Below are 23580 nucleotides of genomic sequence, written 5' to 3'. Positions count from 1 at the left end.
CCTTGGTCGGGCATTTTCATTTGGGAGTTGAAGGTATAATTCAAGACAGCATTTAAGTCTGATTTGACCTTGTCCTTAACAAGGTGAATTCTAATACCAGGCTCAGATGCTGAAAAAGAAATGGGTGATACCTCTGCTTCGGTATTTGTTTAGCTATAGGCAAGTCCCTGGTTGCACATTGATAAACTAAAGCCCTGCGGCGGAATACCTGTCTCTGAAAGCATTCCTCCAGGTTACGACCGTGGTCTTCAGCACTTCCGCAGCAGTTCTTCATCATCTCATCGTAACGGATAGCGACAGAAAGGATTGTTGGGGCATAGAGGAAAGGATGCCTTCTGGAAACCTCGTAGATAAAACTGAAAGCGAGAGAGAAACGCCTTTAGTTTCCGAGTAAGCCCTTACATGCAGGGGGCAGCAGTGTTATTGCAGCATCTGCCGTATATTAAAATAATAGCTACTAAAAGCGATTGTTTTCCTGTCATAACGAGAAGCTGTATAGTGCGGTGTTTATCTTGGAAAAATTCTGATGGGGCTGACGTTTTCCCGGAAATCCTGGCTTAGAGGCTGCAAAACATCTGCTGGGCTTTTACAGACTCAAGCAAGGCCCTTGGTTTCAGATCAGTCTTTTACATAGGCGACAATAAAATAGGCCAGATCGTCATTTGGACCTATGTTGAAAGGAGGAGGTGGCAGAACAGGCTTCACATAATGACAATTACAGCTAGGCGAATTACGCAAATAATTAACATTAGGAAGAAAAATTGAGTACGAGATTACAGAGAATCTTAGACTGAACTTTTTGGTTGATACTGCATTTGTTGTCTCTCGGCTCTTAACAGTCGTATCTAGGCAATGAATCTATTATTTGTTTACTTACTGTCCTGTTAATGAATGTTGATGCTGTGAATGATTTTTGCAGGCAGCTTCAACTTTTGGCCTTTCAAAAGGAGAAATGAACCCTCTCGATGAATTTTTCAGGGAGAGGAAGCAGTCATTTCTTTCAGGATCCTTTTTAGCACAGCAGTCAGTAAACCTGGGAAGGTTTTCCTCCTGGCATATTATATCGAGGAAAATCCTGTCCTGTGAAAAATCAGAGAAAAATTAATTTGTCTGAGGATTCCATTTTATTCCTGTGGGCTCTCTGAGGAGGCTACTTTAAGCCAACAAGCCCTGACTTGCATGAACTCACAGTTTCTCTATTTATTAACTCCTGCTTTGGCTGCAGTGAAAATCAGCGTGACCTATAAGTGATGATTTCTCAAACTCTGTTACCCGCTCTTATGTCAAGACAGACTTCGAAGTGGAATGGTTTTCAAACACTCTGAACTTACAACATTATTCAGACCCTTTTTCTTGATAACAATCAAGATGATTGTTTGATTTGTGCACTGCAGTTTGCAGCGTAGCAGGCTCTATGCTTTTCTAATTACAGTCAGGTTCGTACGACGAAAAGTGTCTTGTTTCGTGTTCAGCAAGTGGCAGTGCTCACGTCCGCCTGACAGTCACGCCTCAGCTGGGAACTGTTTTAATTCAGGGTTTGTTTCAGTGTGTCTAACAAATCAGAAATGAGTCGTAACACAGACTGACATTCATGTTCCATGATTCAGTCTGCCAGCTCCAAAAGCGTGTTGGAGCAGACACCGACAAAAACCAGGAATGTGCGTTAATGGAGTGGAGTAAATGCCTGTAAACATCGGATTTGCTAGAAATATCTAATTTTGCTTCTCTGGATTTTGTTCCACCAGCCATAAAAGCACAACTTTCTGAACATCTTTTAGAAAGATAGAGGTCAAGGATTTCAGAAGATTCTGTGCTATTTGGGATGGGGGATGGAGGGGAGGAGAGGGGCTTTGTTTTCCTCCACTTCTCTTGAGATGCTTTATAGGTGGGAGCCTGGAGAAGGAGAGTCAGTAAGGCCAAACGTGCAAACGCAAGGAAGTCACGTCTCTTAATAACGTGTTCATTCCTCTTTGGAAAAACGCATACCGGGGCTCTGAAATGACAAGTTACTTCTGACGATGTTTGCCACGTTAGAAGCACAAATGTGCTTACCAAAGGCTTCAGACAATCCGGGCCGTCTCTGGCTGCAGCAGCACACCTTTTGGCAAGGTCTGTGACATCTTCTGCCATTTTGACTGCTTTGCCAAACGTGCCTCCTTGCACATACTGCGCAAACATGATCATGGCACTAGAGAAGAACACACAGCATTAAACCTGCTCCTGGCCACCTAAGAACTAATAATGTAACTTCTACGTGCGAGACAGCGAGAGGATCCGTATCGCCCCGGGCTGAGTTGGCGCGGGCCGGCCGAACGGGTGAGTGTTTGACTCACGGTACGTGTTCATTTCCAAATGACACAAGGATGTTCGGTGACAGCAAATTTGCAAGTAGACGCTTTACCTGGACAACTTACATGGCTTTAAAATTATGCTCCTGCAGCTGAGAAAACCGTTGGCCGATGCTGTTTTTTTCCTCTGAAAAACAAGATAATTTGAATTTGAAATGTTTGCTAAATGCTTCATCAAATACCTTTTTTTTTTTTTTTTTTTTTGGTACTGGAGTCCTGGAGAAAGACAATTTGGTGCCTGGCGTATGAGCACTGGGAGTAGGAAGGCATAGATGGAACTTCCTGTTTGACTTAAGCATGAGGATGTGAAAGTATTTGTTTCTGACCTATAATAGAATAGGGCCAAAATAATTTCCCTGCTTAGCTCAAGTGTTGTGGGGAGGAACACGGTAAAATCTGGAGGGCGTTCAGCTATGTCGAGGATGCAGTTCACATGATGTAATAGGCACCTTACCGAACACCTTTTAACCTTGCATTAGCTAGTTAAAGGTGTGCTTGACCGCTCGTCAGCTACAGATGAAGGATTTTTTGTGCAGAAAACATGGGATAAATTGAGGACACCATTGGTAGGCAAAGCTCCTCAAAAATTCACCGAGCTGCATCCTTCTCCCATGTTGTGAACTGGCCCAGAGGAAAACAAAAGTGTCCAATCTACGTGAAGATCCTGTGCAAATATTTTTCCTTTGCCGCTGGGCCTTTATTAATGGGCAAACCTAAAGGCAATAAATTCTTGAGTTACTTGTTTGCCAGAGAATATTCTGAGAGATTAATTTTAAAATAAGGGGCCTGTTCCCAAATCAAGATGCTACTGTCTTACCCTCGTGTCGGTAGGGCTGAGATCAGTGTAAAAGGATCAAACAGATCGAAGACGTAAGACACAGCTTCTCCCTCTGTGAGTAATGCGGGGGTGTCCATTGAGACGATAACATGAGATAGATAACATAAGCATCGGTTCCGTTTTACACTGTCGGGCCATTTAGTGCATTTGGAAGTTATGACGATTCAAAAAAAGATGACTAATGATAACAATGTGTAATGTGGAAGAAGCATCTGAACCGCACGCCGTTGGAGGTTTTCAGTGGAGGTTTTCAGTCTCATGTTAGGCACTTAACCTTAGTGAGAAGTGTGGTCGTTGTCGGCTCCTTCAGCAGTCGGTGAAGAGAGTAGGACCCCTCCGAAGGATAACACAGAGCAATAGCGTAACCTAGCTGCTCTGCGTGGCCACCTGGAGGTAGCATCCCTCTTGGACTTCCCTGTCTTGCTTCCTCACGGACCGCGGAGGGAGGCCGGAACAACCACAGGCTTTCCTTCAGCAGCTTTTGGAGTACCTAAAATCAGTGGTGCAACCCCATCCCTGTGGATTAAATTACCCTTCAGTAGACTTCCTCTCGGCAATCGCTGGCCGTCCTGCACGCTACATAGATTCTCAAGGCACTAAGAAGCAACACATCGAAGGCTGATCACAAAAAGATTATACAAAAACAGTTTTGTTGTATGCCTTTGACCCATAAGAAAATACCCATGTGGAACTGGTAATGGCGAAGTGAGACACCAAATAACTATGCATGCGAAGTTGCAGCCATCAGGAGAATAGAGTAAAAGTATGAGAAATATTCTTACCTATGTCGCGATAACTTCTAGGCAGGGCTTTGACGGCAGTGAGGCTCACCAATAAAATAACGTAAATGATTGTTTTCCAATTCATACTGTCAGATTTTGGCAGGGGCCTGCGGTGAGCTTGGCTCATCTGTGAAAGGCAGAAAGAATGAAGGGGAAAGAGTTACTTATACACTCTCCCAAACGCTTGCTGGTTAATCGAAACCCTTTTACGGTCATAGATAACATTAGCCCTTTTGGAATATTCCCACAATAATTAAACATGCCATTATTTGCTCAGTATGGTGAACGGACCAGCTTGTTGCAAAGAAAGGACCTTGGAGATGCTTTTTTTTCCTGAAATTTAGACAAATAGACATTTTTAAGTTATCGCACTTCAAACAAGAAGTTTAAACACTCCTTGGGCTTTTTATTGTGCGTACTGATCTCATCTTCTTACAAATTTGTTCAAAGGTGATTGCTGCGCAGAAGGTGCCTTCGTAACACGCTGTTGACTGAGAAATCCCCAGTTCAGCTGTTACCTGGTATTTTTGCGTCCCTCCTTGCTGTAAAGGTCTCTCGTGCTCCCAGCTCCCAAGGTGTCATGGTGAAAAGGCGGAATTAAGTACCCCCTACAATACTGTCACATCATTAACAATTACCATCAAAATGTCTCCGAATCTTGAAACAAAATCAACTCCAAAACTGTAGAATGAAGGGAAGAATTCCAGGTCATACAGTTATTTACTGACTTTTTAAAAAGTACGCTGTAAGCATCAGCATGATTAAAATGACAAATTTTTGGAGATAGAATGGCTTTGGAGAGCCACAGGTATTTGTAACAAAGAGGTAGGCGGGCAAGGATACGTGTATTCGGTCTGAAGGAAGAGGCAAAGACGGAGCTTTTGATTTCTTCAGAGAGAAAATGGCAATGCTCCTTGTTCCGTGCTGCGGGAAGACGACAAGGGTTGCTTGTTATCACATGAGATGGTATCAAAAAGAAAAAGGATTCTGAGTGGGAAGACGGGAGCACGGTCATGAGAGCAGGCGATCCGAAATCTAAGGTGAAACCACATCTGTTGAGGAAGACGCAAATAAGCTCTGTCATGCTGTTAACTACAAACCCGATAGGAAATAGAGAAATCTATTTGAAAGAAAGAGGTCTGGAGGTTATGGACCGTATTTCCACATACGGGATCCTCATGAAGTCCCCAGGAGCAGATCAGAGAAAGCTCTTCTCATCCAGCTGTTTCCAAAAAGCCGATTCCCTTATGCTCTTGGGCGCCAGCGCTATCTCATGCCTGCAGGGTGCAGATTCCTCCCCGCAGCCCCCCGGGCTCGGCAGCCCCCCGTGTTGAGGCTGCCAGGGCAGAGTCCCCGCGGGGCAATCTGGGGACCGTCCAGCGTGTTGCTGCTGCCGCTTCCCCAGAAGCAGCAGGGAGAGAAGCAGGTTGATCCTCTCATTTTCAGAGGAACACCTTAATGCAACCTTGTTACTATAAGCTATAAAAATAAAGGAGGTGGGGGTGTATTGCTTGAGGTAGAGCTGCAGAAACAGCTGGGACGCTGGTTCTTCTTTGGCCCAGAGGAATGTGTTTCCGAGGGTATGTACGTGTAATGTGTTGTCCTAAGTATGTCTGGCAGCTGCACTTGGCTGCTGCATTTAAAATCCTTTAAATTAAATTTCTCCACTGCCCTTTTCCATGCTCAGCAGGGTGGTTAACTACTTTTCACTTCTCTTTGAAAATACTTGCCAGTATTCAGATGGCAATCTGCCTGTTTACAGTGAACACTCTCTCATGTGCCGGAGGGAAACGTATGTATGGTATTTAACTGGAAAGAAAGAGCGTGGCAAACACTGGAAATGAGATCCAACGAATCGCTTAGGTCCTCATTAAGCGTTCCCCTTGTCCTTCAAAGTACGGAAACCATGTTGACCTGTTCAGTTTTACACCCGTTGAGAACCCAGCTGTTTCCAGAACTTCTTAGAAACTCTCTTGCAAGGCCAAGATAGAGCTGAAAGCAGCTGACGGCCCTCAGGGTGTGGAGTTGTGAATTCCCATCAGCTGGGGATGGCTGCTGGGGGATGCTCAGGAGTCTCTTGAAATGCCTGGGCAGTGGCCTCCCGCCAGCTCTTTTGCTCTGTGTGTTACACAGCAGAGAGGTAAGTTAGTTTTTTTTTACTGGATATTTCTTTTTGGTGATATTTACCCATTTTAGGAGAAGGTCTCTGTGTCTTAGGTTGATGTATGTTCCTGATACACTTCAGTGATTGATTATCGTTCTCAAACTAGGCCAACAAAGTGCAAACGTGTGTGCCCAGAGCTCAGCTGGTTTGTTTCTGTTCTTACTTATGAGAGCAGAATTTGTGGATCCCCCTTTTGCTTGGGTTGGTTTCTTCATGATTGTATCAATACTTGAATTCTTTTTCTTGAAATTCAACACTGGTGTTTTCTGGTTATGTTAGTAGTGTACGTATAGGATTCAATTACATTCTTTCTTTATACTTGGCGAGTATCATTCTTGTCCAGTCCTGAGCATTCACTCTAAGAAGAGTAACTTTCACGGGAAGTTCACGCACCTGGAAGAATTCAGCTTCTTCCCAAGTAGTAAGAAGGTTTGTCCTTAAGAAAATCTCAGCTGTTCTGATGCGATATTTGGAGTAATTTTCCCTGTAACTAACTTGAAGTACTGGGATGTGCTCTATAAGAGGCGCGTTGGAACTTTATAAACGGTTTAACAAAGAAAACATCATTTGTGTTCGTGTTTTTAGGTGGAAATATCATGAAAGGAAGCTGGCTAGACTTTATCTGATGGTGTATTTTTGATTATGTCTTCTTTTGGTAGTGGGGTCTCCTGCCTGGAGAAGATAGGATATAGCGACACTTCTAAAACATGAGTTGGTGATTTCCCCCCTCCTCCTTCCCAGTGTTTCTCTCTGTTGCAGACCCAAATCACCACAGCCTCAGGAGTTCCTTAAGTGTCGGAATTCGTGCCTCATCCTGGGGAGCCTACCGCAGGTAGCGAACCTCAGCACAGTCTGGTGCCTGTTTACCACGGGGTCACCTGGTAGGTAGGACATCCGCAGTTCTCCAGCTCTGACACCTCTCCTCTAGCGTGCAGAGCCGGTTGCTGGTGGCAAGAACAAGTTTCCAGCGCTTCCCCCTCGCCCCAGAGGAGCGAGGCAGCTCTGCGGGTTGCGGGACGCCTATTTCGGCGTGTTGGGCTGTGCTCCTCGATGGCCCTGGGAAACAGACTTTGGCTGAGAGGTTGCTTTAAATTTACAGAAGTGATCAAATTACATTCCAAAGAAATGTTTGCTAATTATGAAGAGTGACAGTCCCAGCTTGTGTAAACTGGTTCTGCTGAAGGCAAGGTAATTATCCTAATTTATGTTAGCTGAGAATCTAGGCCAAATTTCCTGATGTTGCAGTTTGTTTTTTTTTTTGCTGGTCAGCTGGGGCATGGGCTGGCCAGAGGAGAATGGGAAACAGCAGTGACCAGTAGCGTTTTTTTAGTAACTGCAAATATGTTAGCATGTAAAGGACACAGTTTTTGTAATTTACCGTGTTTCTGGCAAAGCAGTCTTTGCGGGTAACTGAGACATGGTTTGCAGTACGGTAAATATCTGAAGATGGAGCCCTAGGAAGTTTCTTGGCTAAATAAAACCAAAGACATGAAAAAGAAAGGGAGGGAAGGAAGGGGCGGAAATAAAAAAGTTGTAAACTTATATTGACGTAAGTTGCAAGTTATTAACACTTCTGTAACTTCTGTGGATCTATCTCCCCAGACAGCCGCACAGTATGAGCGTCTCTTTAACCTACAGGTTATTGAACCCTCATTATTCAAACCTTTATCTAGCCAGCCAAGGAAAATGAGGTTTAGATCCCACCCTGGAGAGATGGTCTCTTGTAACCGGGCCCTTTAGTAGTCTAGGTCTATGTTTCTCTCCCGAGGTCTCCCTGCTTAAACTTGGTGCTCCATTGAGCAGGAGTATGACGGTTTTGCTGCTCGTGACAGCTTTATCCATATCCCGTTTAGCTCTGCCTTTGCAGGGCTGAGCCTGCCGCTTCCTGTGTTCAGAGAAGGCTCGTAAATCCGTTCTTAGCTCACACGCTATTTTGCCTTTTCGCAGAAAGGGAAGAAAAACATAAAAGATGACCATCAGAGAATGAGGGGTTGCCGGTGCAGTTACTCACTGCCTTCCTGTAAGTAGTTGTGTCAAAAGACAGAAGCAAGTAAATACTTACATGCACACACACAGAGATGGATTTGTGTGTGTATGTGTGTGTATACATATATATAAAAAAAAATCCTATTTCTTTTAGTTCTTTACTCTGTGCAGATTGTAAAGGTGAGGTGGTCACAGATTGCCCTTGAAAAATGTCATCCACAGGGAGTTTCATTCTGTATTGTTAAAAATAAAGAATCCAGCTGGTGTGGAGGTTGGTTCATGTGTGTGGAAACAGCCTATGTTGTCTATAAGGCATCTAGCACTGCCTGTAAATATTGTGATTGGCCTGTCTGTAATGAGGTGAGCTTACATATACCCTTGTTGATCAAGAAATACACCCAGGATGTAAGTTGCAGCGTGCATTTGTTGATCTGCTGAGCGCGTTGGCCCACAGCGGTAGCAGAGCTGCTGTTAGGATGGTGGGTGGCAGCTGCTCTGCCCTCGTAGCAGAACCTTCTGCCGTTTTGGAAATGAGGAATAATTCCCTGCTATGAAGAAAAAGAACTTGTAATGACTGGATTTAAAAATAAAAGGATAAAAGTATTGTTTTAAATGCTAAAAATGCAACAAAGAAAGTCTGGTTCATTTTTCAAGGTTTGCTTTGTTTAGTTTTCATCGAAAACCTTGACTCCGCTCCTCCTCGTCTTCCAGTAATTGCTTTGTGGTTGAATACACAGAATTTTCCATTGAAAGCCAAAAGCATTTCAGCTTTTCCATGTTATTCAGTTAGATAACTGCAGATTCCCTAAGAAAACTCACTTTCATAGAACATATTTGAGTCTTTTCTGCAAATATTTAGCGCAAAAATCAACAACAGTCCTCTGTCCTCCTGTACATGTGTGTGAACGGCATTCCAAGTGCTCTGAACCGGGATTAGGCTCAGCACCTCTTGCTAAAATAGACTGAATTTACCGTGCTTACTATGGCAGCATGGGCCAGATCCAGCCTAATTCACATGAGAGCCTTTGGCTGGAGTGTTACACCTGGAGGCTTAGTGAAGCAGAGCAGAGATTTGTATTTGGCTTCTAGGGTCTACTTTGAAGAAGCTTATTGAAGAGAGTGGGAGGTTTTATCTTAAAATCACTTGCGACAGTATGACAATTGGCACTCATAGCTGAATCTGGGCCTCAAAACTTAAGGCGTGGCATGGAACATATTATGTAAAACTGCATTACCTGTATATTCAGCAAATATTTTCCGGTGTGTGTAGCCTGGAGGCAATAGAGGAGGAAATCCAAGTTGTTCACTCGATTGCTGCAAATGATTTAACATGATATGGCTATGCCAGGAAGTCTGAGTAAGAATTGCTCTTTTCAGCCCCTGCAAATGACTAATTATATCAAAATCATTTATGAACTTCTATTTGCCCTGGAGATTATTTACCGAGTGGGTGTATTTTGCCAGAAGTGCATGTCTTAATCTCTTTTCTGACTATATGTGTAATTTGGACCTTGTTGTTTTCAAAAGGCTTTATAAATTTATGGACTATCAGTTCATAGAGAAGTATGACTTGTTTCCTGAAAAACAGGCGATTTTTGACATGATATTAAAGCATTCTCTTGTTCCCTAGCCATGGCTCCTTGCTGATATACGTTGAAAAGATGTTCGTGGTGTAACGCAAACCCTAATTTGTCTAGCTAAAAGGATCCCATTCAAATTCTTTTAACTTGAGGGAACAAACAGATTGGTATATGGGGTCTGCTTTCTTCCTTTTTTTAAGTCACTCCTAGGTGTTTTGCGTGGCCCCTTGGTTTGATATAAATTGACAGTTTTTCCTTGAATCCTGGTCTTGGGGAGCGTTCACCCTGTGGGTGTATAAGCGTGTCGGCGCAGGAGACGGGATAACCTCTTGCAGTACAGGTGGGAGCGTGCCCAGGCCACGCACGCCTACGTGCTGCCGTAAGTTGGCAAGGAGCTCCTCTGGCCTTTGGTTCCTCTGAGTCACTTGGCTGGGAATGAAACAACTTGCCTCACTGCTTTTTTGGCAGTGCTTTTCTCTATCCCGTTTGTCTCCGGGCTTGCGAGGACACATGCGCTGCGTGTTTTGTGTCAGAGTGGCACGTGGGTGGAAAGGGCAGTGGGTGCTTTGCGTGGTCCCAGTGCTGGAAATGAACTGACGGGTGTCCCGGGAGGACTCGCCTGTGCGGGTGTTTGTAGTGTAGGTCTCTTAGCATGCCAACACAGGAGAAAGCTTTAGGTTCCTTTACAGTCCGGACCTGTTAAACAGATCTCCCTTCTGAGAGGCAGAAATCGGCGCACAACAGAGCGTCAATCGCACGTCTCCCCCAAGAGCGGCTGCAAGGAAGTCTCGTGTTAGCAACCCGGGCTCTCCTTCTTTGTCCTGGTGCACCAGCTGTAAGACCTAGCCCGCTGCAGGAGCTGGTGAAGCTCACCAGCTTAGTGGGCTGCCAGGCATGCTGTCAGTCCGTCAGTGTTATTGTATCTATTGGATCGAGCACTAGAAATCTTGCCTTGTCTTCAGCTGCTTTGATTCTGGTAAATTTTTCTGGAGTATGACAAAGAGAAACAAGGAGGAACAAAGCCTGTTAACAAACCAAGAGATAAACCTTCATGTGCAGGATATACTCATTTGCTTTGGACTCTGTAGCCCTCTTTGCAAGATAAATTCACTGCTCTCCAGGATGTCTGCAGGCTGTGTCATACCGTGTGGGTAGCAGGGTGACAGAGCCATCCCGTTTTCTTGGAGAGGTTCAGTCAGTGACTGATACGCCGTGAAAGGTCACCTTCTTGCCCTAACAGATGTGATTGATTGTTATTTATACGCGGTGAGGGATTCCTGGGTGACCTGTTCTTAGGGAATTACTCTGAGCTTTGAAGAGAAGATCCAGGTTTCATCCATGTTCAAGGATACTGTCCCAGCTTCAGGTGCATGAAGCTGTACCTTTCTCGCAGGCCTGTTAAGCAACAAGAGCCTAAGAGGAAAAAGCAACCACCCCGCGGTGCTGCCTGCTGAAGTGGAGCTCCATGGCACTGTTCCCGCTTCTTCCATACGGCGTGCGGTCAGCCTTTTACTTCAGTCTTTCCGAGTACAGGATTTCAGGCTTCCATCTGAAATGCAATTTGGTCACCTCTGTGACGTGAGGACCGAGTTGTACCCTGTGTGTTTTGTGAGTAGTGCCCTACTCCTCCACTTCCACTTAATTCCAGGACCACATCAAAAGCAAAATACACTTCTCCTGTAGAGTACAAAAGAAACATTCTAGTAACTCCAGGAGCTATTGCTCGCCTCAGAGGCTCTCTCTTTTATAGCAAACTTTTTTGATAGTAAAAAAGCGAGAGAAAACGGATACCTATTTTGGACTTGGGAGGACTGACACCTCTATTCAGGAGCTCAGGTCCCAGTCTAGTTCAAGGGGTGGTGTTGGCGCCAGTATGGCTTCATCAAGAGAACTGAGTGTGTGCTCTTGCTCTGTAGGATGCTTTCTTTCACACCGTAACTGGATATAACCTTGTTCTGCCTTAGGCGAGGATCTTTTCCAGGAGAGACTCTTCCACTTTCTGTATTCGGTGCAATGAATGTCCTTCTGGAGGTTCTGGACTGAAGTAGTTATCACCTCCTAAGAGGGAGGAAAGAAGTAATCATTGATCCTGGGTGGTTCCTGCGTATTGGGAGGGGGATCTGCAGCCCAGTATTTAGTGTGAAAGCTTCGAAGGAGTTAAGTTTTGTAGAAGCTGCTGCATATATGTTTGTTACCAACACGATATGCCCCTTATTGGGAAGCAACGCCTATAGGCCAGCTCATTATGAGAGCATAAGATGAACCTACAAGATCAGAAATGGAAGAAGTAAGAAATACCTCAAGTGAAAATCCTTGGCCCCTGACCCACCCTCCCCTTAACTTCCTAAGCAAAACACTGCTTTTATCTATGTTCCAAATCCCACCGTGGGTTGATTGCAGCTGAACTGGACACAACAAAGTACAAAGGGTGACATTTACAGCTTGTCCTTGTCTTTATCTGGCATCTGTAGGCGTGATGATCTAGCCGAGGGAAGCGCCATCGCTGAATGTCAAAACAAGTTATCTTAATACAACACCATCGCTCTTATCTTAACACAACACAAACTTAGGTTGCTTACCAAGCACTTCTGAGGAAGGCAGGGAACTCGCTATATGTGCCCACAGGTAACGCAACAACATGCATGCATTTTTGAGAAGGCCCCAATTAATTCCTTGCAGCTGCTTTGTGAAGGGCACTGCTCCCAAGACCTGGAGTATTGTACAGCTCACTCTGGATCTGGGGCAGTGTTGGTTTGTGGAACACAAATCCTCCCTTGACTCCTGGAGTCAAGTGTCTGGCACGGCCTTGTCCGGGCTTTCTCCTCTGACAGTCATCCTTTTGTTGGGTCAGTTTTTTACGCTGGTGGTTCTCCTCAGATGACTCCATTTGCAGCCTACCCCTCAGGCGTGACTCTTGCGGTGGCCGCACAGAGCAGACAGCTGCCAAGTCCAAACCCCCTTTTGAAGCCACGCTGCCTGATATTTGGTATCACTTTCTGAAAGGGTTCAAGTGCACATAGTGGCTCTTTTTGCCTTCACTTGCACGGGGAAGGTTCATCTTCTGGTCCACCAGGTTTCTGTAAGGGTCTGTTTGAGACACTTTCTCCAGCCAAGGACCCTGTCTCTCAGTGGATCTTTTTTCCCTAAACAGGCCAACACTGCAGTGGGTCGTTGGCTCCTATCCCATCTTCAATTTTTCCTGGCAACTTTTAGGATGTTCATGTAATAAATAAGGTTATGGTTGAATAAACAGTTTTGCAGAACCGTTGTGAAGCCCTGATAAGTATTCACCTCAGAGTAAAGCCTGTACGTGATATTTTTTTTTTTTTAAAAGGAAGAAAGAAAAATACGTTGACTTTTCCATTCTACACATTTTCTTTTTTTCCATGGGCTAACACTCCCTGTGTGTGCGCTTCTTGGCTTTAAGATGGAAGCACACACGGTAGGGTTGAGTTCCCTGAACGCGGAAGCTGAGCGTGACACGTCACCGCGTAGCTGCAGTACAGTGTGAGAGTTGCCCAGAAAACACCTGTGACCTTCTGGAATAGTAGGTAGAGACCGGGGAGGTTACCTAGGGTATCTCAAGTGGCATTAGATGCTTACTTTTAGGAATTAAATCAGCTCTTCATCTGTTTTCACTATTTTTTTGGACTGCTCCTTTTATACCTTTATATACCATCTTTTCCTATAATTTTCAACTTTGCCTGTGTCAGATACCTGAAGTGGATCAGTCATGAGGAAATTACCTTATATGTGTCATGGGTGACGTATTTTGCAGCGCAATGTAAAGATTAAGTAGTCTGCGTGTACATAAAGGTGTAGTTTATTATCTGTGGGCAAAACACACGGCAAAACTAGCTGTACCAATGGCCGCTGTAGCTGGCCGAATTACTTGATCTAAAAGCATTCGCTGATATTTGCTATGTCAGCTTCTGTTGTCAAGTGGTTTGTAAAGATATGAAATACCTCTTCGCCCAAGTATGTCACAGCATCTGTTTGCTTGCAGCATTTGTCTATCATAGCAGCGAAGTCGGCAGTCATTTTCTTTACCTGTCCATCTGTCATCTGGGCGTTGTGTTTAATGAGATGAAGGAGCAATGCCGGGTCAAAGGAAGTCAAGTGCAGGGTTAGCTCTCGTTAGTGAAGCTTGACATATCGATTTGTAATATCATCCGGAGTTTTTAATCGTACAGTGTGACCAGAAGGGCATACACCATGGCTGCCGCCTGCGGCTCTATTTCTATCTCACTTTGTCTATTTCTCCCACAACTGTCTTCTCCCTTTCTTTTCCTTCACAGTAGGAGGAGCGGTGGGAATGGTATTCTTGAGCACACGTTGATATTTTCAATTAAGCCCATCAATATGACCTACGTCTGCTGGGATACACGCTTCAGTCTAGTCAACTGACGTATTGATAAGAAACTCTATGCGCTATTGGTTGAACAGATGTTCTCAGCTGAATGCCACTTCCTAAAGTCAGTCGTGTTTGGAAACACTGGGAACGATAAGGCCTACTAGTCTCTAGAAATGTGATCCAACATGCCAAAGATTTAAAAGAAGTCATTGGGACTAAAATTTCCAATGCACTTCAATGCTTTTGCACATAATTGTGCGCATACTCCTAAGGATATGTCCCGCAGCGTGAATTGTTCATTCAAATGGTAGGGCGTGGTCCCAGAAGTCTGTGTCCTTCCAGGTTCATTCCCCTCTCCAGTGAGTTATTTTTATGTTTGTTTTCCTATCCAAAACCTTATGTTGACAATAAATACTTCAGATGAAGACTCCTCCTTGTGTGCTTTTTACTGCTTGAATCCAAGAAGCTTCTAGGTGCTTTATGCGCTTAATACTTAATGGTAACTGATAATAAAATATTTCTCTGCCTCAGCGTGGCTGGTGACGTATTTGTGAGGGTTCTTTTCGCATTCCCTTCATTACTAAGATATACTGGTTAGGATTAAGATTCTCGGAAAAGGCAACGTGTCCTGCCCCAAGCTGTCACGGAGGGGCTACCTGCCGAGGCCCTACCACGCGTGTAGTAGAGGGTTGTGCTGCAAGGATGTGCAAGGTGGCACCGCTTCTGGATTCAAGCAAGATTCGGGTATTTCTGTCTGAGCTAGGTACTGTCTATGCTGTGGAAAAGCAGAAGCATCTGTCGAAGGGAAAAAATATTACTGAAATGAGAAATGTTAAACTGATGGTTCACTTAGACCGCTTTAAAACTTCTTCCCTGTAAATTCCTGGATCGCCGGACAAAATCACATTTAGATTCTGGGGAACAAAGGAAGAAACGACGAGGCTTTGTCTGCAGTTGCTGGGGGGAGATGTTGTGTGCATTTGCTCCTTTTGGGAATTAAGGCACTGGCTTACAGTTTACAGGAATGCCAGTTTTTCACCAACTCTTGATGGGAGTAGCACCACTACCTTCACCTGGTGTAGACCAGACTGGTCTTAAGTACGTTGTAAAATGTCACCCTTTGACTGCCTGCTCCTAAGGCATTCATGGTTGTTAACTCGACATCCTTAAAGGCTTCTGCAGGTCCCCTGAGCTGTCTAGTGACAGAGTATCTGTGCGTCTGTCTGGAAGAGCTCAGGCCCACCCTCAAAATGGTCATAATACAGTTACAGAAAATAACTGGTGCAGATCAGCAAGGACTACATGCAAGTATCGGTTTTGGCTGGTTTTGGTTTTTTACACACGTGCACACACGCCTCCCCTACACACACACACGTGCTATTTTAGCCAATAGTGTCAAATAAACGTATGTGGCCACAGTTTATTTGGAAAACATTGGTGGGCTTTTCATTTTGGAGATCCTGAAAATAAAGGACCACTAGACTGGATTCTGGTTAGATTAGATACAAATCATCACCCCAAGTCTTCCGTAAGAGATAGGATCAGTTGGAAGTTTTCAATTTGTCCCACTCTAAATGAATGTGTTAAAACAAGGCAGGTCTTTGCATACAGCAATGTGTATCTGTATGTAAATTTGAAGGCCTTTATCTAGCATTCATTGAAAAATTTTCAATACGTAGGAAGCAATTACTAAAACTTGTAAGACAATGAGGATTCCTATATACTGAAAAATGACTTTTAAAATCACATTATTTGGGGGTTTTGTTGATTTCTGTAAATGTTTTTTTTTTACTTAAAAGCACATTTTTGTCTAGAAGTAGTGAATGTTTCCTTGAAAATAAAGATTCTTACCTTTCACTGAAATTTTTTTCTTTTTTTTTTTTTAATGGGAAATCAGAATCTTTAAAGAAGTACAGATTCATCCTCTTTGGGGGAAAAAACCCCAAAACAAAAAAACCCCAAACAAAACCCAAAACAAAACAGAAAAACCCCCAAAACCAAAACTATAATGTTTAACTCGCCATAGTTAGCATATTGTAGGTATTCCGGTAGGCTGAATAGAAGGGTGTTTCACTTAGTGTTCATTGTGAAATTACGCGAAACTAACTCCGACCAGTTATTGACGCAGTTGCAAAGCTTGTAAGGAAATCATACGAAAGAAAGCAATTCAACTAGAATGTTCTTACCTGCCTCTCAAGCAAATCTTTTCCGATTTTTACATGTAGCAGATCTGGAGAAAATAAAGGAAATAAACAGTATCCGCTTCACTATTGTGGATTATTTGCAGGTGTAGACCGTGCAGGGAAGCTTGGAAAAAAGAAGATGGAAGGCAATGAAATAATTTGTATGCTGTTATCAACCAGTCTCTGTACACAATTAACCATACAATGGCAAATTGCTGTAAATTTCTATTAAGACCTGGAGAGGGCGCTCAGACTGAACCCACCCTTGCTAAAAGGGAGCATGACACAAAACTAGGTTTGTGATACAGAAGGGGCAGTTTTGAAAAGACCTTGTAAATCCAGATTTTCGCGTTGCCCAGCTACATAAGAAATTGTGCAAATTAAGAACAGGGTTGCAAGACTTCATGTAAAATGTAACTTGGTTTAATCTTAGAACTGTGCTCTCTTCTGCTCCTCCTTTTTTCAGGGGGTCAGTGGTGGAGGCAGCGTTTGTTGTGTGACAGTTTGAACAAATTGTCAACAAATTGTTCTGCTATTGCAGAACAACTAATTGTTCTGTATTAGCAATTAATGGCTGAGGCAGAAGTGAGAACTGCTGTCACAATTCACTTAGGACTGCAAACTATTAGAAAGTTAATTTACAATTTGAATTGCTTTACATGAGCGTAGGTACAGTTTCCTTAGCGTGCTCCCGGAGCTTTACACGCTTCCACTGGAAGAATTAAAGCGGAGGTTCACTTTTGTTCATGGGGAAGCCCAGAACAGACAGAATGCACTTGTGGATCTGGTTCAATACTTGCATCCAGTTAAATCTGGCAGATTCAGATGAGCCACTGCTGCAGCCAAAGCAAAATACCATGTGTTTTAATCCTGGTACCCTGCCATGCAATAGTTTTACGTCAGCTGAAATGCAATTTACTAGTGCTAGTAAGCATAAAAGTCACATTCAGTCTTTGGGCAAAGACAGTAATAAATCATGAATCAGAAACCACCAAAAATCAAGTCATTTAGACAGTGTTGACTACTAAAGCATGCTTGTTCATAATTAACACTTCAGATGTATCCCCTGCTGGGCAGCAAGGCAAGCGATACACGTAGCGTGGGTAACAGAGAGCAGCCCTGGGCAGTCAAATAGGTTGTAAAACACAATATTGAGGAAATGTACACACAAATGTGCCAATGGAATTCCTTGTACGTTTTAAAAACTTTGCACATCTTCATTCTGATGCAGTCAAAAGGTTTCACGACGCTTACCTGTGAGCAGAAAAGGGTGAAGCACTTGGGTAACCAAAAGGAATTTTTCAGACTCGCAGGAATATGCCCTGGTCCAAAGCCACTGCCCATTACCAAGGCCCCGCACACGCTCTACTGTATTTTGGCTAAGGCCGTGTGCCGTGAGATCGCCATCGTAAGCTGGTACAGAGAGCTGGAAGAACACTTTTGCTACCCGATCATTCTTTTATTTGCATTGTCATGAACTGGATATAAATATTTCCAAATGTTCAGGTGAAAGCTGCAGGATGCATGAAAGGAATTCCCATACGCTAAGGCCACCGCTAGGAGCCTTCTTACAAGAGACACGCGAGGGTCATGATACTAACCCTAGCTCCCAAATATCAGCAATGAATGCAGCGCAACCGGGGCCTGAAGGTCATGATATTTCATCAACCTCGGAAGGACCATGAGAAAACAAGAAGCCACACAGAAATGCCATGACTAAGAGATCCAACTTAACCCAGTGACCTAGAGATGACAAAACCTTTTAGGGATGCCCCTAAGAAGACCACTACCAACACCCACTGTTTTAAAAGGTATAGGAAACTGTGCTTACAGATGGGACAACGGTCACTTTATGGTTCAGAGTGTGGCAGAGGTATGGAGAGGAGAAGGTGGTTGAATAATTCAGGGATGAAGAAAGTAGGGAGCTTAGGGCAGGTGGGAGGGGAGTCTGATGGATGCAAATGATGAGTGATCAGCTGAAGGAATTAAAGACTGAAGGCGAAGGCAGAAGGAAACGGATGTAGCCCCTTACCCTTCCACAGCAGGAGCAGCAGAATAAAGACTTTGTCTTCTAATCACCTCAGCAAAAAGTAGCATTTCTAACTTCTGGATCTGGCTGTTACTTTGGGAACTTTGGAATCTGCAGGCAGAACTTCTTTGTCCAGCAATGGTAGGTTTTGCATTTGTTAAGAATCAATGATTTTTTGATTGTTTATTTCTCTGTCTTAGTGTAAGAAATTTATATATAGCAAATAAGGTAATTTAGAGGAATCTGAGGAGATTTCTATCAGTTAGTGTTAATGGCTGGTGCTGCCAAAATTGTGTTTCTTGTAAAGGATGGGTGTGTAGTTCCCATCAGGCTTTCTCCAAAGACTGGAAGGAGAGGGACCTTCCAAAAACTCGTGTGTGCCGTAAAATTGACGTGCTGTTTATTGTTTTGTTTTCCCCTCTTGAATACTCGGGAATACTTGCGTAGTTTTCAGTGAGTTCTAGGGATTAGAAGTTGCAATAGAAGGAATATAAAACCTAAAAGACTCTTGAAATAACCTAACAAAAGCTGGTGCATGAAAACAAGTCACAGGTGTCATGTTAATAATTATTGTAATAGTTGGCCTTTCTGAAATTTGAATCCATCATTCAGGTTTGGTAGCAGAAATTTTAAAATGTTTCAGGTAATTACGGGGAGGTATCCCTACCTCGTTAGGCGGCACTTAAGTTGTTAAACGGTACTTCTGTATAAGTGCAGTCTTAGCTATGGCTGCAGGTGTGCTTATTCCTCTTCCTTCTGAACTCAAACTCTACAAGGTAAAAAGGAAAGTCACCTCATTACAAAGAAACCCAGACGGACAAAAACATATCAGTTGTGGAAAACAGCCCAAAACAGAGCCCCGGGAATACAAGGAAGATTGCTCAGCATGGGAGCAAAAGCTCTTAAGAAATAATTTTCAAAACCGTATCAACACCGAGGCTTAAGATACTTCTTTAAGTGCTGCAGCTTGGCTGAGGTGCTCTATCTTCATGCAAACTAAAAGACACTGTGAAATGCCAGAGTGAAATAGATGGGTTCTTGTGACACGTAGAAATGGGAGTGGGGTGCAGGGAAATCAATTCGTTTCACGTATTTTTGGTATACTGATATTCTACTCGACTACTATCTTGACACATTACTCTTTTCAGCATTGATAAATGACAAATGCCGCCTGGGAATCATTTATATATTAATTCTGTATATCTCTGGAGCCAGCAAAATTACAGCCACCTTAATTATAAACACATTTTCAATTACTAAATCTTGATGGAATCCTTAACCTGCTTTGTATTGGTAATTATTTAACATGCAGTTGAAAAGCCATACCAGATGTGACAGGAAGCTAACCAGCATGCGTAAGAATCGTAATGTGATATGGCATGGGGATTAGCTGGAAATCTAATGAGAAACCCACACTTCTTGATAGATTTGTGGGGCCAGTGCTGATTTCTGTGCCTCGTAAGCTTCACTGAACCTCTTCCTCAAACAAGCTTAACTTGTCCTAATTAACTATGGCCACGCTGTCCTAGAGCGGGTTAGTTTTAGCTGTGGTGAATGACTGTCGGCTTTTTGGATGGTGAATTAGATAATGGGAATGGTCTTTATAATGACTATTTGTGCTCCCTTAAACTAAGGGAAAAGGTGCTGAACTGCAACTGACGAATGATTCTTCCTCCAATTCACAAAACTTTCCGTCTTGAATGAGATGTTTGCGAATGCCTTGGGGTCGCATAAACTCTTCTAAACCAACACGTAACTATGACTTACAGTGGTTGAATGTTCAAACCTTTCAATCATAACAAGCTTGATGATTCTTGCTTTTAATTTTTCAACCCGATGTCTCTGAATATTTCATTCTGAGTGTACTTCTATGGTTCTGGAGAAGATTCTCAGTTCATGAACTACAGGCACAAAGAAAAGGCCAGGAAAACTGCCCTTATGAAATGCCTCGTTATGCAAGGGCTCTTCTAATGATGCCAGGGTTATGCAAGGGTCCTTGTTAAAGGGTAGAAGATTTGGGGGTGTTGTGTTCGTGGACTGAAACTAAATAGATACTAGAAAATCACACTGCTTTAGTGGCATAGAACCAAAAAATTTCTCTCTTGGGAGCTTCCTGCAATGAAGGGCATGATTTGGATGGTGGGCTTTTCAAGAGACATCTCTGAAGTCAAAAGCTGTTTCAAAAACAACTTAAGACATGAGAAGAAGGGTCTAAAAGCAGATCTGTTTGCAAGGCTTTGCAAGCGAAGAGATACTTGATTTGTGCCTGATGTAAAAAAGATCTTTCTTTTTTCTTTTTATAAGAGCTCGTTGCTAGTTATCTTACTTAAACTGAACAGTTCCTTTGAACATTCTCTTCATGTGTAACTATAATTGCTAAAGTAAAGCGTAAAATGAACCTGTAATTGAATCTGAGTATTGAAGTCTAGCTAAATGTCTTGCCACCTTTCATATTCTTTCATACATAGTTTCCAAGAGCAAGAAACAGGAAAAAAAACCCAACAATGGAATCCCTGCCCATATATACTACTTATAGCAACCATTTTGTGTAGGGAGCGCTGCAGAGCTTTGCCGTATGGTAGTCACCAGCAGACAAGGACAGATGCAGATTTATAAAGCTTTTATTTATTATTCATTTTTTTCCAAGTAATAGAATTGAAAAGTTTCTGGAAAAGCATGTGGTTTGACAAAACAAGATTTATGAAATACTCATTCAATATCAAAGGAAAAAAGGTAATGGGCAGGAGAAGTTACACAGAAGTATTTTTCTTCGTATTTTTCCCACTGGCAACCTAAATCGGAGAAACAAAAACGATTCTTTTGTAAAATGGTAGCATACTAGTAGTACTTCAACTTTATGTACGCTGTGTAACGGCAAATGGTAAACCACCCATAAGAAAAAAGCAAACGCCTGGTGGTTAAAGGGAAGCTAGATGCTTTTTTGAGTTGAAGGAGTGCAATGGGTGGGAGGGTGCGCAGAGAGGGCTAGATAGATAGATGACCCGATACACATGCATTACTGCTGTTACCTACCACGTGTTAAGCGCCAATTCCTAATGTGGCTCTGCTCTGGACTATTAGGTTTGCACCCTGGAAAAAGGAATACAAACAGTTGTGAGAGAGAAACCAAGGGACCAAAGTCTGTAGAGCTTCAGCAGGAACACTTATAAACTTAAACTTGTGTCTGCGTTATGGTTGGAAGGTTAATTCTGATGGTACTTCGTAACCTTAGAATCTGTACGTTCCTGTATGTTGGGTATTTTTCTATTTTGCAAAGGTAGAAAATAAACTTTTAGAGTGAATTAGAGACAAAATAATTCTTTCCTAAGTCTTCCTAATATGTTTACCTATGCAATACTTTGGTTATAAATAGAAAAGGATTCAATCAATAAGCAGTTTAAGATGTTAGGACTACAGTTCCATGCTTCAAGTGATAATGAGGTTGCTGTTGGAAACCGTCATTTATACATCCTGTAAATGCTTTGTGCTTGCTCAGCAATACGGCTACAGATAAACTTCTCCTGTGGTTATTTCATAGACAAGTAAATGTTGAATGAATGAATGTATTTGTGGTGGATGAGTTTGAAAAGAACGGAATGACTGTTCATAGGACATAATTAGCTGGACTCCCCCTGCCGATATATCTGTATTTGCTAGGTGTCTCTGATAATTGATCCAGATGCGCTTTTTACTGGTAATCCTTCAGAGTTATGTAAGAATCTGTAGCGCAAAAGGAAGTTTACATGTGCTATAGTTTAAATTCTACACATACATATTTTTCAACTGTGGCTTGTAGACATTCAACTCTTCCGGACAAGGCCCTGAAGAACCTTATCTAATCTAGAATTTAGCCGTGCTTAGAGCAGATGACTGGACTACATTACCTCCAGACAACCCTTCCATATGAAATTGTTCGATGACTATAATCTATGACTATAATCTGTGCAGTCAAGATATACATTATGATCTGCAGGCAAATTTTTTGTAAGGGCACACAGAGAAGTAACGGTAGCCGTTTGCAGAACCACTGTCGCAGTGCATGGGTTCCTAGTGAGTTTCCAGTTTCCTGCATACGTTTTTTGTGTTGTGTTGTTTTGTTTTTTTAAAAGGAGATAGGAAATACCTCTTCCCCAAAGCATGTATCAATATCTGATTGCTTGCAGCACTTGTCTACCATGGCAGTGAAACCATCAGCAATTGTCTTGATTTGTTCTTCAGTCATCTGGGGCTTGCGTTTAATGAGGTTGACAAGCAATCTGAAAACAAAGCCACGACAGACAGTTAACGCTACCTGTTGTAGTTTGATTTCCCAATTTAAAATATGCCATTCTATGCAGATACAGCTCATTTATGAGGTTTTTTTTTCATGTCTAGAGAAGTCTGTGCCTATTTGTGACTCCAAACTCCCAGTCTACCACAACCATCTGTTCGCTTTTTGTTATCCTGGTTATAGGTGGGGAAAAAACTTATTGAAATGATCTGTATGTTGTCTTAATTAACTATATCTTAAGACTTACACTGGCAGTGGACCTATATGAAACCGGTCAGCTAAGACACTGATTTTAATTGAAGAAAATACCCTATTTTGCCTCTCCCAAACCACATGAAGTTATGCTCTGACAAGCTTAGTACAAACACATAGTTCCATCTGGTTTTCTCTCTGTCGCAGTCAGATGACAAAACAGAGGGTATGTAGCTTCCTTCTCCCCCCCCCCGCAAGGTGTTACACTTCAGAATTTTTCTACAAGGTATTTCTTTTAGCTTACTTCATCTGCCCTAATTCCCGTTCAGCAGGAGCAGCAGTGCACAATTTTTCATCAAAGCTGAACATGTCAGGGTCAAATGCTGGAGGCACATATTTGACATCTACTCCCATGGAAGTGAAACATGGTCTCCTGTAAGCATAGGAGTCGCTGCAGCAATGTGAAACATTGTCATTTATAGGTGTGGTCTCCTGTCTCCTGCACATATCCTGAATCACAATGCTCAGCTGGAAAGAGAAGGAAAGAAGGACTAACATGAGTTACACCTTCTAAAATAACAGAAGAAATATGTGATGTTTGAGTCACAATAGCATAGCTGGAAGTGGAAGCTGTCGTTTCTAAACATCTGCTCGGAAATGGCACGGCCTTAAAATTTAAAATGAATACGTATTCCTGGAGTTGGGCATTTCTTAATCTGCAAACAGTCTGTCCATTGGGCTACAATCACTAAGTAAGGTTGGTTTTTTTTTTAAGGGACTGTTTAGTTTTTCCAAACGCAAGCTGCCGCAGACCCAATCGGCTTAATTTTGCTTTCTGAGGGAGAGCTAAGTTT

At 42.8% G+C, this 23580-nt stretch overlaps 2 protein-coding genes across 7 annotated transcripts in view; both read right to left on the bottom strand.

Annotated features, from left to right (window-relative positions):
- The window catches only part of LOC142082320 (alpha-fetoprotein-like), a 30758-nt gene extending 11661 nt beyond the window's left edge, over window positions 1-19097 (bottom strand). Inside the window, exons 1-8 of one of the 3 annotated variants that reach the window (XM_075150421.1) lie at window positions 18932-19097; window positions 16239-16359; window positions 11490-11756; window positions 3969-4095; window positions 2415-2475; window positions 2053-2188; window positions 878-1080; window positions 209-356 (exon numbers count right to left, since the gene is read on the bottom strand). In XM_075150421.1, the coding sequence (XP_075006522.1) occupies window positions 209-356; window positions 878-1080; window positions 2053-2188; window positions 2415-2475; window positions 3969-4095 (675 nt within the window). In that variant the 5' untranslated portion in view covers window positions 11490-11756; window positions 16239-16359; window positions 18932-19097. Of the gene's footprint in view, window positions 1-208; window positions 357-877; window positions 1081-2052; window positions 2189-2414; window positions 2476-3968; window positions 4096-5122; window positions 7454-9353; window positions 10418-11489; window positions 11757-16238; window positions 16360-18931 lie in introns of those variants that run through there. The other 2 variants (XM_075150422.1, XM_075150423.1) reach the window with 2 other exon arrangements.
- A 1772-nt stretch (window positions 19098-20869) lies between these two features.
- The window catches only part of ALB (albumin), a 42451-nt gene continuing 39740 nt past the window's right edge, over window positions 20870-23580 (bottom strand). For all 4 annotated transcript variants that reach the window (XM_075150419.1, XM_075150420.1, XM_075150418.1 and 1 more), the window contains 4 exons: window positions 23031-23254; window positions 22388-22520; window positions 21298-21354; window positions 20870-21056 (listed from right to left, as the gene is read on the bottom strand). In XM_075150419.1, the coding sequence (XP_075006520.1) occupies window positions 21304-21354; window positions 22388-22520; window positions 23031-23254 (408 nt within the window). In that variant the 3' untranslated portion in view covers window positions 20870-21056; window positions 21298-21303. The remainder of the gene's footprint in view (window positions 21057-21297; window positions 21355-22387; window positions 22521-23030; window positions 23255-23580) is intronic.

Source organism: Calonectris borealis, chromosome 4 (assembly GCF_964195595.1).
Source record: "Calonectris borealis chromosome 4, bCalBor7.hap1.2, whole genome shotgun sequence".
Taxonomy (NCBI): Eukaryota; Metazoa; Chordata; class Aves; order Procellariiformes; family Procellariidae; genus Calonectris; species Calonectris borealis.
The sequence above is the reverse complement of the archived record's forward strand: the minus strand, read 5'-3'. Positions and strand labels throughout refer to the sequence as shown.